The 16106-nt window shown below is 46.0% G+C and overlaps 1 protein-coding gene across 1 annotated transcript in view; it reads left to right on the top strand.

Moving 5' to 3' along the window:
* tdp1 (tyrosyl-DNA phosphodiesterase 1) overlaps window positions 1-14502 on the top strand; it is a 124923-nt gene extending 110421 nt beyond the window's left edge. Inside the window, exon 15 of the mRNA XM_048600022.1 lies at window positions 14248-14502. Within this exon, the coding sequence (XP_048455979.1) occupies window positions 14248-14321 (74 nt within the window). The 3' untranslated portion in view covers window positions 14322-14502. The remainder of the gene's footprint in view (window positions 1-14247) is intronic.
* The last annotated feature ends 1604 nt before the right edge of the window (window positions 14503-16106 follow it).

Below are 16106 nucleotides of genomic sequence, written 5' to 3'. Positions count from 1 at the left end.
TCCTAGGATAAATCCCATCCGGCCCAGGGGACTTATCTATTTTCACACCTTCCAGAATTGCTAACACCTCCTCCTTATGAACCTCAATCCCATCTAGTCTAATAGACTGTATCTCAGTATTCTCCTCGACTACATTGTCTTTTTCCTGTGTGAATACTGACGAAAAATATTCACGCCTCATCTCTACATAAGCCTCCTTCTTCCTCTTGACAAGAGATTCAACTTCTTTAGTAAACCACGGTTCCCTCGCTCGACCACTTCCTCCCTGCCTGACAGGTACATACTTCTCAAGGACACGCAGTAGCTGTTCCTTGAAGAAGCTCCACATTTCAATTGTGCCCAGCCCCTGCAGTTTCCTTCTCCATTCTATGCATCCTAAATCTTGCCTCATTGCCTCATAATTGCCTTTCCCCCAGCTATAACTCTTGCCCTGCGGTATATACCTATCCCTTTCCATCGCTAAAGTAAACGTAACCGAATTGTGGTCACTATCACCGAAGTGCTCACCTACCTCCAAATCTAACACCTGGCCTGGTTCATTACCCAATACCAAATCCAATGTGGCCTCGCCTCTTGTTGGCCTATCTACATACTGTGTCAGGAAACCCTCCTGCACACATTGGACAAAAACTGACCCATCTGAAGTACTCGAACTATAGCATTTCCAGTCAATATTTGGAAAGTTAAAGTCCCCCATAACAACTACCCTGTTACTTTTGCTCCTATCCAGAATCATCTTTGCAATTCTTTCCTCTACATCTCTGGAACTTTTCGGAGGCCTATAGAAAACTCCCAACAGGGTGACCCCTCCTTTTCTGTTTCTAACCTCAGCCCATACTACCTCAGTAAACGAGTCCTCATCAAACGTCCTTTCTGCCACCGTAATACTGTCCTTGACTAACAATGCCACACCTCCCCCTCTTTTACCACCTTCCCTGATCTTACTGAAACCTGCAACAACCATTCCTGTCCCTGCTCTATCCATGTCTCTGAAATGGCCACAACACCGAAGTCCCGGGTACCGACCCATGCTGCAAGTTCACCCACCTTATTCCGGATGCTCCTGGCGTTGAAGTAGACACACTTCAAACCACCTTCCTGCCTGCCGGTACACTCCTGCGACCTTGAAACCTTATTCATGATCTCACTACTCTCAACCTCCTGTACACTGGAGCTACAATTCAGGTTCCCATCCCCCTGCTGAATTAGTTTAAACCCTCCCGAAGAGCATTAGCAAATTTCCCCCCCCCAGGATATTGGTACCCCTCTGGTTCAGGTGTAGACCATCCCGTTTGTAGAGGTCCCACTTACCCCAGAATGAGCCCCAATTATCCAGGTATCTGAATCCCTCCCTTCTGCACCATCCCTGTAGCCATGTGTTCACTGCTCTCTCTCCCTATTCCTCGCCTCGCTAGCACGTGGCACGGGCAACAAACCAGAGACAACAACTCTGTTTGTTCTAGCTCTAAGCTTCCACCCTAGCTCCTTGAATTTCTGCCTTACATCCCCATCCCTTTTCCTACCTATGTCGTCGGTGCCTATGTGGACCACGACTTGGGGCTGCTCCCCCTCCCCCTTAAGGATCCCGAAAACACGATCCGAGACATCACGGACCCTGGCACCTGGGAGGCAACACACCAACCGCGAGTCTCTCTCGTTCCCACAGAATCTCCTATCTGTCCCCCTAACTATGGAGTCCCCAATGACTAATGCTCTCCTCCTCTCCCCCCTTCCCTTCTGAGCAACAGGGACAGACTCTGTGCCAGAGACCTGTACCCCATGGCTTACCCCTGGTAAGTCGTCCCCCCCAACAGTATCCAAAACGGTATACTTGTATTTGAGGGGAATGGCCACAGGGGATCCCTGCACTGTCTGCCTGTTCCCTTTCCGTCCCCTGACTGTAACCCATCTACTTTTTTCCTGTACCTGAGGTGTGACTACCTCCCCGTAACTCCTCTCAATTACCCCCTCAGCCTCCCGAATGATCCGAAGTTCATCCAGCTCCAGCTCCAGCTCCAGTTCCCTAACGCGGTTTCCGAGGAGCTGGAGTTGGGGGCACTTCCCGCAGATGAAGTCAGTGGGGACACTAGTGGTGAGCCTTACCTCCCACATTCTACAGGAGGAGCATACAACTGCCCTGACATCCATTCCCACTGTTCTGAATTCCCAAACAGACAAATTAAAAAAAAATACTAGTAGCCTTACCAAATCAGCGCTCAGAACCTTTTTTTTTTGGTTAGAGGAGGAGGATGGGTGGGAGACACTACCTAGGTAGTGTTTCAGGTAAAGCACCCGCCGAAATATATTACCTCACTTAGTCCAAAAATTGAGTCACGCGAGGTAAGACTTTTATAATCGAAAAGCTCACCTTCCCAGGCTGCCCTCGCGCTTCCTCCCGGACTCCCACCGCTGAAACAACTGTAATGTTCTATGTTCTATGTTCTATGTTCTATGTTCCAACTCCTTTCTCCAGGAGAAACTGTTCTTATGTCTCACACATGCTAGAAATTTTGTGAACTGAAACCTTGGGTGGTATGGTGGCTCAGTGGTTAGCACTGCTACCTCATAGTGCCAGAGACCTGGGTTCGATTCCATCCTCGGGCAACTGTCTGTGTGGCGATTGTGTCTATGTGGGTTTTCTTTGGGTGCTCCAGTTTCCTCCCACAGTCCAAATATGTGCAGGTTAGGGTGAATTGGCCGTGCTAAATTGTCAATAGAGTCTGGGGATGTGTAGATTAAGTGGATTAACCAGGGGATATGCAGGATTATAGGGTAGTGGGATTGGGTCTGGGTGGGATGCTCTTCAGAGGGTCGATGTGGACTTGATAGGCTGAATGGCCTGCTTTCACGCTGTAGGGATTCTGTGATTTCTAAAAGCTTTCCAATACATTGGCTTCATTTTTTAAAGCAAAACCCACTTCTTGATTCTTCTCAACCAAAAGCAAGTTAATGCTTTTCAGTGTTAGCCGTCTAATCATAATACTCTCACAACACAAACAAACTCACACCACTCCAGGAGGGCCCCAGTCAGCTGCTCTCTGACACGTACTGGATATAGAGCCATGGCTCTAGAAATACTGACAAGTTAATTATTAAGCCCCTTCATACTCCCAGACCAAAAGCTACTTGACACTAATTCAAAATCCAAACTCACACACCTTTCATCATACTTTTCATGTTTTTAAAAAACCTGCTTAAAAATCCAACTCTCTCAGTTCTGAACCCAGTCACTGGACCCAAAACGTTAACCCTGATTTCTCTGCATAGATGCTGCCAGGCCTGCTGAGCTTTTCCAGCAACTTGTGTTTTCATTTCTGATTTCAAGCATCCGCAGTTTTTTTTAGGTGATTATGTCATAAAAACCCATCTGGTTCATTGATGTCGTTTAGCGAAGGAAATATGCCGAAATTACCCAGCCTGGCCTTTATGTGACTCCAGACCCACAGCAATGTTGTTGACTCTAAACTGCCCTCTGACGTGACCAAGCACATGACTCTGTTCAAGGGGCAATTAGGAACAGGCAACAAATACAGGTTTTTGCCAACAACACCATTCAAGAATTTCTTTAAAAGACATACCACATATCTCTCCACATTTCTTTCACTCTCACTCACTCAGTCCTGACTCTCCTCTCTCACCCCTTCCCTTTTCTCCTTGTCTCTTTCTCGATTTTGCTTAATGTCTTCCTCCCTCTCCCCCAATCCCTTCCCCCACCTCATGCACCCCTGTCTCCAACACCGTTCCCCCCCTCCCCTCCCCCAACTTCACTGTCTGTCCTTCTCCTCTTTAAAGTTACAGTCCGCCTGAGAAGGAATGATGAGGAGAGAATGTACTCTGCTCTGTTTTACCTGCTCCCCTTCCCTCCTGGGGCCTTGTTTTCCCCCATGAGCTCAGGTTAACACTGAGGTCAGTGTCTAATTTGAAAAATCGAATCAAATCATCGCTCAGGAATGGCGTTTAACATAGATAAAGAATGCAACACTGGCAGCATTTGTCTGGTGATGCTGCCTAATAGCCTGTTCATTCACTAAATGACAAAGGAATTATACTTCTCTTCCAATAATTATAACAATTAATGAATGAAAAGCTATATGCACAAGCTTTGATGGACTTGGCCACATTTAGGCACTGTCTGGAATGAAAGTAGTTTGAGTGATTTGTTGGACTGATTTTTGCTGTTGGCTGTGATCAAGAGGGAGAGGGGAGCATTGAGCAAAGATGTCCCTGTTAGAGCCATTACAAACCATTGAGTTCCTGCTATCTCTCTGTACAGCAATTCAGTTAACCCATTCCCCCACTCTGCCGCGTAACCATGCAACTTTATTTCCTTCACGTGCCTGTCCAATTTCCTTTCAAAATCACTCATCATCTGACCTGTGAATTCATTTCACTCCCACCCTGACACATTACCCCCAGTTCCAGTGGATCCTCATAATAGGGGTGGCACGGTGGCTCAGCGGTTAGCACTACTGCTTCACAGCACCAGGGGCCAGGGTTTGATTCCACCCTCGGATGACTGTCTGTGTGGAGTTCGCACATTCTCCCTGTGCCTGCTTGGGTTTCCTCTCAGTGCTCCGGTTTCCTCCCACAGTCCAGAGATGTGCAGGCTAGGTGGATTGGCCATGCTAAATTGCCCATAGTGTTCAGGGATGTGCAGCTTAGGTGGGTTATAGGGGGAATGGGTCTGGGTGGGTTGCTCTCAGGATCGGTGTGGACTCATTGGGCCTAAGGGCCTGTTTTCACACTGTAGGGATTCTAAGATCTTCTAAGAATAACCCATCCCTTCCTGCTATCAGCCTACCCCATCCTGCCCGACCCCACCTCCTCACACCAACTCACCACCACATCCAGCTGACAGCACACCTGAATCTAGTTCACTCCATCCCATCCCGCACTGTCATTGTAGTAAAGCTCACTGAATGTTATTTTATTTCTGGGATGGAAATCCTTTGTCCATATCTGTTCTAGCTTTGATGTGTCCAGGTCCCAGACCAATGGGTTTGAACTTCATTTGCCCACTGAAGAGGTCCAGCAAGGGCGGCACGGTGGCTCAATGGTTAGCATTACTGCCTCCAAGCGCCAGGGGCCCAGGTTCGATTTTTAGCCTCAGGCCATATCTGCGTGGGTTTCCTCCCACAGTCCAAAGATGTGCAGGTTGGGTGGATTGGCCATGCTAAATTGCCCATAGTGTCCAGGGATGTGTAGGCTAGGTGGTTAAGCCATGGGAAACGCAGAGTTACAGGGTTAGGATGGGTCTGGGTCAGTTACTCTTTAGAGGGTCAGTGTGGGCTTGATAGCCTGCTTCCACACTGTAGAGAGTCTATGATTCATAAGACACTCTGCTGCATTAAAGCATAAAGGTAGCCCACAACTCAGATCAGGCTTTAAGTAACAGTCTTCTGTGTGCTTTAATGCTTTTCTTGTATTTAACATTTAAGAGGGCGTTGAATGGCTTTTTGGATAGTGATGGTGTGCTGGGATATGGGTAAAGGCAGGTGATTGGCACTAGATGGTAGGGCTGGTGAAGGCACGATGGGCTGAATGGCCTCCTACAATGGAATCAGATCTCTCCCTGACCAATCATGACCCAGTGTACAGGGCATCCTGCAGCATGTAGCCTGGGAAACTGTAGGCCTGTGCTGCATATTCCTTGAGTTTGAATTAATTTTCACTTTACATACGTGAGAGAGCATTGTGACCTGCCAAAAAATCTCAGCAGAATGGTTGCCAGCGGAATTTCTTTTCCTCCAAAAGTATACTTTATTCTCGAAATTTATAAAAGTGATTGTTCAAAATCCAGATTACATTTGCTACAAATCCAAACCAATTTCTTCCAATGTTACATGTTAATAATTACATTTACAAATACAGTTAGTGTGTGCAATACTCATTTCGGGTGGGACATACAGTCCGTTTGGTTTTACTCAGTTCTCAGCCCCTCTTTGTACCTTGGGTTGAAAGGCCCCAGACAGTGGCCTGTCCCCACTGCATCTCCGTGATGCCTGCCCCAGACTTTAGTACATCTCTCAGCCCATAGTCCTGGACCTCAGAACAATCCAGTCTGCAACATCCAGACGTTGACAATTCCTTCCACTGGAACACCAGAACGTTTTGGGCAGACTACAGAGTGTCGTTCACCAAGGTTATGGTCCTCCAACTGCAGTTGATGTTTATCTATAGATCATTGATTGGGCTACTGGCTCAATCCTGTGTCCTCCCTGTTGAATTTCCTTGTTTTCAGAATCACCACAATAAACATAACCTGGGCAGTCATGCCAATTTGCTGAATGTAGCAACAAGGTTGGCCATTCAGCCCATCAAGCCTGCTTACATTTGATGCAATCATGATTGATTGATTTATTGTTGTTGTGTGTACCAAGGTACAGTGAAAAGTGTTGTTTTGCATGCTGTAAAGAGATTGAGTGCTTAGTGGCGTGGTGTAAAGACAAGTCTGTCCAGCAACATCAGCAAAATGAAGGAGCTGGTCATCGACTTCAGGAAGTGGACTGCAGGGCACGCCCCTGTCTGCATCAATGGTGCTGAGGTGAAGATGGTTGAGAGTGTCCAAGTTCCTGGGAATGATAATGGATCTATAAAAATTGTTAAGAGTCCTTGTGAACATACTGAATTTCCTTAGACTTCTGAGGGGTTAGAGATGCTGTTATGCTTTCATGATGTAGTGTCAATGTGGGTGGACCAGGACAGATTGTTGGTGATCATAACTCCTAGGAACTTGATGCTCTCGACCATCTTCACCTCGGCACCATCGATGCAGACAGGGGCATGTCCTCCAGTCCACTTCCTGAAGAAAATGACCAGCTCCTTCATTTTGCTGACATTGATGGAGATATTGTTGTCTTTACACCATGCCGCTAAGCACTCAATCTCTTTATAGCATGCAAAACAACACTTTTCCCTGTATCTTGTAGCATTATATACTTCATAGAACATAGAACAGTACAGTACAGGCCATTCGGCCCACGATATTGTGCCGACCTATTATCCTACTATGATCAATCTACTCTGCATTCCCTGCATTTTACTATCCTCCATGTGCCTGTCCAAGAGTCGTTTAGAAGTCTCTAAAGTATCTGACTCCACTACCACTGCCGGCAGGGCATTCCACACACCCACCACTCTCTGTGTGAAGAATCTACCTCTGACATCTCCCCTATACCTTCATCCAATCACCTTAAAATTATGCCCCCTCTGACTATCCACTTTATCTATGCCTCATCATCTTGTAAACCTCTATCAAGTCACCTCTCATCCTTCTTCGCTCTAATGAAAAAAGGCCCTAGCTCCCTCAACCTTTCCTCATAAGACATGCCGTCCAGTCCAGGCAGCATCCTGGTAAATCTCCTCTGCACCCTCTCTAAAGCTTCCACATCCTTCCTCTAATGAGGCAACCAGAACTGAACACAATATTCCAAGTGTGGTGTAACCAGAGTTTTATAGAGCTGCAGCATAACCTCACGGCTCTTAAACTCAATTTCCCTGCCAATGAAACCCAATACACCATACACTTTCTAAATAACCCTATCAACTTGGGTAGCAACTTTGAGGGATCTTTGGACGTGGACTCCAAGATCCCTCTGTTCCTCCACACTGCCGAGAATCCTGCCATTAACCCTATATTCTGCATTAAATTCAACCTTCCAAAATGAATCACTTCACACTTTTCTGGGTTGAATTCCATCTGCCACTTCTTTGCCCAGCTCTGCATCCTGTCAATGTCCCGTTGCAACCTACAACAGCCCTCCACGCTGTCCACAACTCCACCAACCTGTGTGTCATTGGCAAAGTACACTTCGTCATGTGCACTCTTCACTCCTGCACGGAGTGGCATGTAGACTGCTGTCGGGATAGTGGAGGTGAACTCACACAGCAGGTAGTAGGAATGGCACTTTACTGTGTGATAGGTTGTACACTTTAATACCTTTTACTGACATCATCCTCATATCCCTGTCTGCCACTGGCAATCAGAAATCTATAAATCTCCACAATCAAAGATTGAGCCTCTAGGATAGAAAATTTCAAAGGTTCACTGCTTGCTGGGTAAAAGAAAAAATCTTATCTTCCCTGTCAACTTGTTTTGCCGATTATTTTAAATGTTATTAAACTATTTTCTGATCCTCCACTTTCGTGCTAGTGGAAGCATTATCTAACTCCCATCTAAACCTCAAGCATTTTACACAATGCTCAGTGTTAGACCCAAAAGGTTTTTACTTAAACTGTAGCTGTGTCAACGACAAACAATTTATTGTGTCTGGACTAATGCTTCAGATTTTTGTCAAACTCTGACATCGAGAGAAAGATTCCATTAATATCCCGCTCTCTTGTATCAAACTGAAATATTAAACAGGTTTATCAAAGGAATAGATTTTTTCAACTGTAGCACCGTATTATCTATATCTGTGTGGATTCAGAACAAGGCACTAAAGAAAAATTAAACCAGTTAACGATAGCTTGGGTTTCTTTGACTGTTTTGTTATTTTTACACTGTTCATTTTCCATTCACTCTTCTCAGTAGTTCCATAACATTTTAATCCCTGTCCTTTCACCTCCTCTTTCTCCACCCAAGGCCCCAAACACTCAAAAGAACAAAGAACGGTAAAGCACAGGAACAGGCCCTTCAGCCCTCCAAGCCTGTACCAACACATCTTGTCTTTCCATACTAAAACTGTCTTCCCTTACAGGATCCATATCCCTCTATTCCCCTCCTATTCATGTATTCGTCCAGGTGTTTCTTGTATGCTGCTATTGTGTCTGCTTCCACCACCTCCTCTGGCAGCACATTCCAGGCCCTCACCACCCTTTGCGTGAAAAACATGCCTCGCACATCTCTTTTAAACCCACCCCCCAACACTATGACCCTGTGTTTCCTAGTAATTCCCCTCCACCCTGGGAAAATGTGTCATACTTTCCACTCTATCCGTGCCATTTACAATCTGATAAACTTCTCTCAGGTCACCCCTCAACCTCCTGCATTGCAGTGAAAACAAACCTAGTCTATCCAACTTCTCTTCATTGCTAAAATCCCCCATACCAGGCAGCATCCTGATAAACCTTTTCTGTACTCTCTCCAAAGCATCCTACAGTCCAATGGCCTAAACGTGAATTTTACCGGTTTTAAAATTTCCCCACCCCTGGCCTCATCCCATGTCCAACCCTCCCTCTCATCCCTGCCTCCTTGACCTGACACAACCTGTCCATCTTCTCTCCCACCTATCCACCCCACCCACCTCACTGACCAAACCCCATCACTCCCTACCTGCACTCACCTATCACCATCCCACCTACCTTCCCCAGCCCCACCCTTCCTCTCTCTATTTATTCCCCAGCTCCCTTCCCCCTCCCCCATTTCTGAAGGGTTAACTTTCCTGCTCCTCTGATGCTGCCTGACCTGCTCTGCTCCTGCAGCTCCACACAGTATTCCCACATTCTTCTGGAGGGGGAGGCAATGGCCTAGTGGTATTACCTCTGGACTGTTAATCCAGAGACCCACATAATGTTCTGGGGATGCAGGTTAAAATCCTGCCATGGCAAATGGTAGAATTTGAATTCAATAAAATATCTGGAATTAAGAAACTGTGAATCCATTGTCAATTGTTGGAAAAACCCATCTCGTTCACTAATGTGCTTTAGGGAGAGAAACTGCCATCCTTACCTAGTCTGGCCTACATATGACTCCAGACCCACAGCAATGTGGTTGACTCTTAACTGCCCTCTGGGCAATTAGGGATGGGCAATAAATGCTGCCTAGCCAGCGACGCCCTCATCCCGTGAATGAATAAAGAACAAAAAAAGTGTGGTGACCAACACTGTACAAATTCTTCCAAGTGAATCAGAGATTTTGAACTGAATTTGAATTAGCTTTATTGTCACATGTACACGAATGAATACAGTGAAAAGTTTACAAGTCCACTTACGGCACCATCTTAGATTCAAAAGTACCGTGGTACAGATTCTTGAATACAAATTCCCAGGGAAAAAAAATTAGAAAAAGTAAAGAAATAAAATGTCCAGCATTACAGAAATTCAAAAGTATGAAATCATGTAATAAATTAGAAAAATAACGAAATAAATATTTCAGTAAAATAGTACTTTCACCTTAACAGTATAAAAGCAAAATACTGTGAATGCTGGAAATCTGAAACAAATATAGAAAGTGTTGGAGAAACTCAGCAGGTCTGGCAGCATCTGTGGAGAGAGAGAAACAGAGTTAATGTTTCACGTCTGGTCTGACTCTCCTTTAGAACTGAGTAGAGTCATACGAGACTGGAAGTGTTAACTCTGTTTCTCTCTCCGCAGAAGCTGTCAGACCTGACAAGTATTTCCAGCATTGCAGTATTTCGGATCTCCAGCATCAGCAGCAATTTGCTCTTGTAATAATTAGCACTCTGATCCCGATCCAACTCGATGTGGTTGGAGGACAGCTGGGAGGTCAATGCTGCCCAAAACCCACCTTTTCGTTGGGTTCTTTGATCTGCAACCATTGTCACTGCAACAAGAGACTATAGGACCGAGGCTAGTCCCTCAAACTGTACCCAGTGAGATTGAATGACATCAAGTGGAATAGAATGAGACTGAACATGTATTAATGTTGTCAGCAATAAAACACGAATAACTTGTATTTATGTAGAATCATAGATGGAACAGAAATGTACAGCACACAAGAAGGCCGTTCAGCCCATTGTACCCGCCTTGATGCTGTGAAAGACCAGCTGTGGTTCGTCCAACCATCTGCATTCTGTCCATAGCCCTGTGAGTTCCTAGGTCCCAATAGACAGCAGCTTTTATGTAATGAAATGTTTTAAAGTTCTCCTGTTTTCTGATATTTGGCCATTTAAGGAGGCATTGGGTCAGACAGTCAAAATGCTTAGTCAATGAAAATTGGAAAGATCTGACCTTTTTAAGAAACGTCTTAGAGGAGGGAGAGGTTTCCTGAACATGAGTGGGCCGTTCAGCCCCTCAGGTCTTTGGTGATAGTGCGAGAATATAGGGTTAAAGTTAGTGACTAGTAACTATAAGGTAATAACTAGGTAACTAGAAATCTATAAGTCCCTCTCTTGGACTTAGTGATAGCCCTCAGGGGCAAAGATTCACCACCCTCTGAGCGAAGACGTTCCTCCTCATCTCAGTCCAGAATAGCTTGCCTTTTATTCTGAAAATGTTCCCTGGGTTCATGGCCCCACAGCCAGGCGGAAACATCCTTCCTGAAGGTTGAGGTACCATTATTTCCTTGACTGCTCGTTCCTGGGAAGACAGGACCTTCCCTTGGTAACAAAAATAGAAGTTGCTGGAAAAGCTCAGCAGGTCTAGCAGCATCTGTGAAGAAAGATCAGAGTTAACGTTTCGGGTCCGGTGACCCTTCCTCAGCTTCCGTCGATAGCTGTTTGAAGGAACTCTGTAGTTTCCAACTCCATTTCTCAGTTCATGAGTTCCTTCAAATCCTTGCTTGCTGTTTAATTTAGTACTGGGACCGTCATGAAGTGTGTGAGCACATTCCCTTTCTTGGCTCCACATGCCATCTTAAAATACATTTCTTTCGTTTGTTGAAAGGTGCCAAAATAGGTCAGTGAGAGTGGGTGGTAATGGTCAACTTGCTATACACAAGCAAACCGATAAATGTGCCTTTGAGAAAAATGTTCTTCTTCCGTCTTCATTGCAATATATTCTAATTCTCATAGCAACAGATCATTTAAATTCACTTGTTGAAATTCCCATTTCCACCCACAGTAACAGAGGCTGTTCATTTCAGTCGAAATTGATTATTTTTATGCACTTTGCCTGGTTCTGCCACTTCGCTGGGAAAGCAGCCTCAGTCTTTTCCATTTAAATTTAATTTCTGAATTTTGGGTTCATCACCTCCAGCTCCAGAGACACCAGACTCCGGCACATTTCACACTTCCCTCTGTGTTGGCACCAAGCTCTTAACAAGTGAGAGCTTAGCGCCGAGAAATGACTTGCATTTGTATAGCCCCACTCCCTGAGGTTCTTTACAGCCAATTAGCTACTTCTGGGTGTGCAGTCAGGTCTGTGATGGAAATGCAGCAACCAATTTGTTCACAGCAAAATCCCACAAAAAAGCAGTGATTTAAATTCCTGATTTTTCTTTCAGTGCTGAGCGATAAAGATCGGACACCCCGTGCTCTTCTTTCAGAATGCTGTCACAGGATCATTTAGATCCACCAGGAGTTTCTGAAAGATGGCACCTCTGACTGTGCAGCACTAACTCAGTACTGCCTTGGGAGAGTCAGCCTTGATCGTGAGCCCAAGTCTATAGTCTGGGACGTGAACCCACGAGGTTATGACTCCGGGCAAGTTAACACTCGCTGAATCAAAATTGACGTCACAACGCCAGCAGTGTAGTGACAACATGAGCACTGCTCCCTAACAGCAGCTGATGTGTGCACCTTAGTGAAGAGCCTCAAACACATTAATTCATGACAGGGATTATACTCTGCTACCAACCAAACAGGTAAACTAAAAGTGGAAAGTGCTGAATGTTCAGACAGTCAGGCCATGGTAACACGTCACAATTACGCAAATGATTTCACCAACTTCAGCTCAAAACGGTTGCTTTCAATTTTTCAGGCAGTAAGCTGATGCTGATGATTCTGTCACTGACATTCACACCTTCTCCTGTTACACCTTCAGTTTCCTTACTTCTTTTTATTTCTTTGTGGGATGTAGGCATCACCTGCTGGGCTAGCATTTATAGTTGGTGGTGAACTGCCTCTTGAGCCAGTGCAGTCCCTGGGGGTATGGGGATACCCACAATGTTGATAGGGAGGGAATTCCAGGGTTTTGACCCAGCAACAGTGAGGGAATGGCGATATATTTCCAAGTCAGGATGGTGAGTGACTTGGAAGGGAACTTGCGGGCGTTGATGTTCCCATGTATCTGTTGCCCTTGTCCTTCCAGGTGGAAGTGGTTACAGATTTAGAAGATGCTTTAGAAATAATTCTGGGAATTTCTGCAGTGCGTCTTCTAGATGGTACACACTGCTGTTACTGAGCGCCGGTGGTGGAGGGAGTGGATGTAGTTGCCAATCACGTGGGCTGCTTTATCCTGGATAGTGTCAAACTTCTTGAATGTTGTTGGGGCTGCACACATCCAGGCAAGTGGGAAGTGTTCCATCACACTCCTGCCTTATGGCTTGTCAATAGTGGACAGGCTTTGGAGAGTCAGGAGGTGAGCTACTCTCTGCAGGATTCCCAGCCTCTGACCTACTCTTGGAACCACAGTGTTTATATGCCTGGTCCAGTTGAGTTTCTGGTCAGTGATAAGCCTCGGAATGTGTTCATTATGTCCTTAGGGAGGGGAATTTTGCTGCCTGTCCCTGGCCTGGCCCACATGTGATTCCAGACCCACAGCAAACTGTCTGACTTTGTCTCCTCCAGCAAGATGGCAGCGGGGTAAGTCGCTCCATTCAGAGCTCCACTCTGCTCGCCAGTTCTCTTTCCATTTCTTTCTTTGTCCTTCCTTCCTTTTTCCCTCCCTTCTTCTCTCTGCTCTGTAGTAATTCTATCCTCCCCCTGCACCCCTTTTAACTACCTACCTAAGGAGTCAAGAAAGAGCCATGTCACGACCAGGAACCACATTGCGGGAGCTGAGTGCGCCGGTTGTGTCCCACAGCAATGGCGGATTGAGTGTGGGCCAGAGTGATGGCAGCGGATCAGGAGTGCGCCAGCGAGATCAAGCCAGTGAGGCAGTGGTGGTGAGGGGGTGCCAGTGAGGCAGTGGTGATGAGGCGGGGCCAGTGAGGCAGTGGTGGTGAGGGGGGGGCCAGTGAGGCAGCCCGGAGTAGGACTCTGGCGGCGGTAGCATGGCGAGCACCGGAAAGTCTGGAGTAGGACTGCGGCAGTGAAAAGGAAAGATGGACTCTCTTAAGTTATTTTTTTCCTTGTCTTATTCTAAGTTAATATGAATGGGGCCATGTATGTATGGGAAAGGTACACATTTTCCACAGTATTTTTACTTTGAATACATGTGACAATAAATGATTCACATGATTCAAATGACTCTTAACGGCTCTCAACAACAATGAGAGACAGGCAGCAAAGGTTGGCTCCGCTAGTGATTCCCACATCCCACAAAAGAATAAAGGGAGGTAATAGGGAGAGTAACAGATTCTTTTCACCAATTGTCTGCTGTCACATGAATGAAGGTCTCCTTGTGAGGTTGTATATGTTACTTGTTACTGCAGTTGGTCACTTCTGTCTCCTCTGTCTTTTGTAGATCGGCCATGGATCTGGAACATTCCATATCTACATGCCCCTGACACCAATGGAAATGTCTGGGCCCCTTCCTAACTCCTGGCCTGTTGCTGCCAGGTTTATGAATTGTTTCCCAGAGGGAAGGACTGATGAGCTGCATTTTGAAAGCAGGCCTGCAGTTTATATACCCATTTGCTGAGTATTTCGGCATTTGATCTTTCTAATATAGATCGTACATGTGTTTTTTTTGCAGAATAAAACTTTTGAATTAATCTCATGCTTCTCAGCATCAGTCTCCTTTCCTTGCTCAAACCTTCCTGCCCCTGTGTTGCTGGCAGGGTGTTGGTTCTGGAAAATGTTCTTATCTTTCAGGCAAGTGGGAAGACATTGTGCTCCTCAACATGAGGATGGGCTGTTGTCACAAATTCTGATTGTATCTGGGTCTCAACATGAGGCAGTTTCCTGGTTGCAGTATCTAGTGTATCACAATCCAGGTGATTGGAGACTACTTGGTCATTGTTGAGAAATGAGGAGACAGTCAGCGAGTGCAGGGCCAAATAGGACACAGTGCAAGTTAAAGAGAAGGGAGACAGAAATTTGGATGAAAGCAGCTTTATGGGGGAGGATGGGCAAACTCTGAATCGAGAGGGCAGATGGGGTCTCTTTTTGTCTTCAGAGAGCCAGCACCTCTGACAGTGCGGCACTGCCTCTGTACTGCATTGGTGTATCAGGCAGGAGTTTCTATGGCTGGAGAGGGATGTGAACCCACAAACCTCTAACCCAGAGCTCCACCCACTGAGCTAATGTACAGTATCGAGGCAGCGAGGAGGAGGTGCAGACCAGGCAAAGGAATATGAAGGTCTCTGCAGGCTGGAGATGTTAAATATTTTTCAATCCCTTTGCCCTCAAAAAGTGACTTCAAGGCTGAACAATTAAAATGCTCAAGGGTCTAGAAAGGGAGGGAGCTTGGAGAACACAAAGAGTCATACGTCCAGAGTCATGAATTTCTGAGTTAGAACAAGATGCAGTGATGCTCAGTAGCAATGGTGTATACAAGGTGCACTGCAGAAGTTGACCAAAGATCCTCAGACAGCACCTTCCAAACCCACGACCACTTCCATCTAGAAGGGCAAGGGCAGCAGATACATAGGAAAACCACCCCCTTCAAGTTCCCCTGCAAGCCACTCACCATCCCAACTTGGAAATAATTCACCGTTCCTTCACTGTCGCTCGGTCCTGTCTCTTCTTCCTTAACAGCATTGACAGTATACCCACAGCACATGGACTGCAGCGGTTCAAAGGGAGACCATGACCTTCTCATTGGTAACAAGGGGTTTGCATGGAATGCTGGCCCTCATCAGCAATCGTTATATCATGAGAATTAGTAAAGCTCTGTTAACCTGTGCATCCAGTGAAACTGCTGAACCTTGATGAGCCTTTTGGATGCCCATCACTAGCTGGAAACCCTAGCAACAGCAGACACCAGGAAGAACACCTGCCAGACTTCTACTTAGTGACCAGTTTGTGTTCCATTTATCTCACCCTCTCATTCTGTGCAGTCTCCTGTACATTTTAACTGGCTTTAAATCACTGCCAGTAACTTAAGTCATTTATTGGTTTTACCCTACAGCCCTCTGACCACTGTGATGTTTACCTCTTTACACCATCAGGGACATCATTTCTGACTGTGAAATGCAAGCAGCAATTTTTACCAAGAAACTGCTTGTACTTCAACAGTGAGATGGAGCAGAGAAGAGAAGAGGGGGAGTAGAGAGAGAGGGAGAGCATGAAGGGAGGTCAAGAGAAGAGAGTGGAGGAGCTAGGGATGGCAGAGGAAGGGGGAGAGTGAAGGGAGGTTGGAAATGAAAGGTAGGGGAAGGG

The sequence above is a fragment of the Rhincodon typus genome, chromosome 8 (genome assembly GCF_021869965.1).
Source record: "Rhincodon typus isolate 14 chromosome 8, sRhiTyp1.1, whole genome shotgun sequence".
NCBI classification, from domain to species: domain Eukaryota; kingdom Metazoa; phylum Chordata; class Chondrichthyes; order Orectolobiformes; family Rhincodontidae; genus Rhincodon; species Rhincodon typus.
Note: the sequence above shows the minus strand (reverse complement) of the source record. Positions and strands in the feature narration are given on the sequence as shown.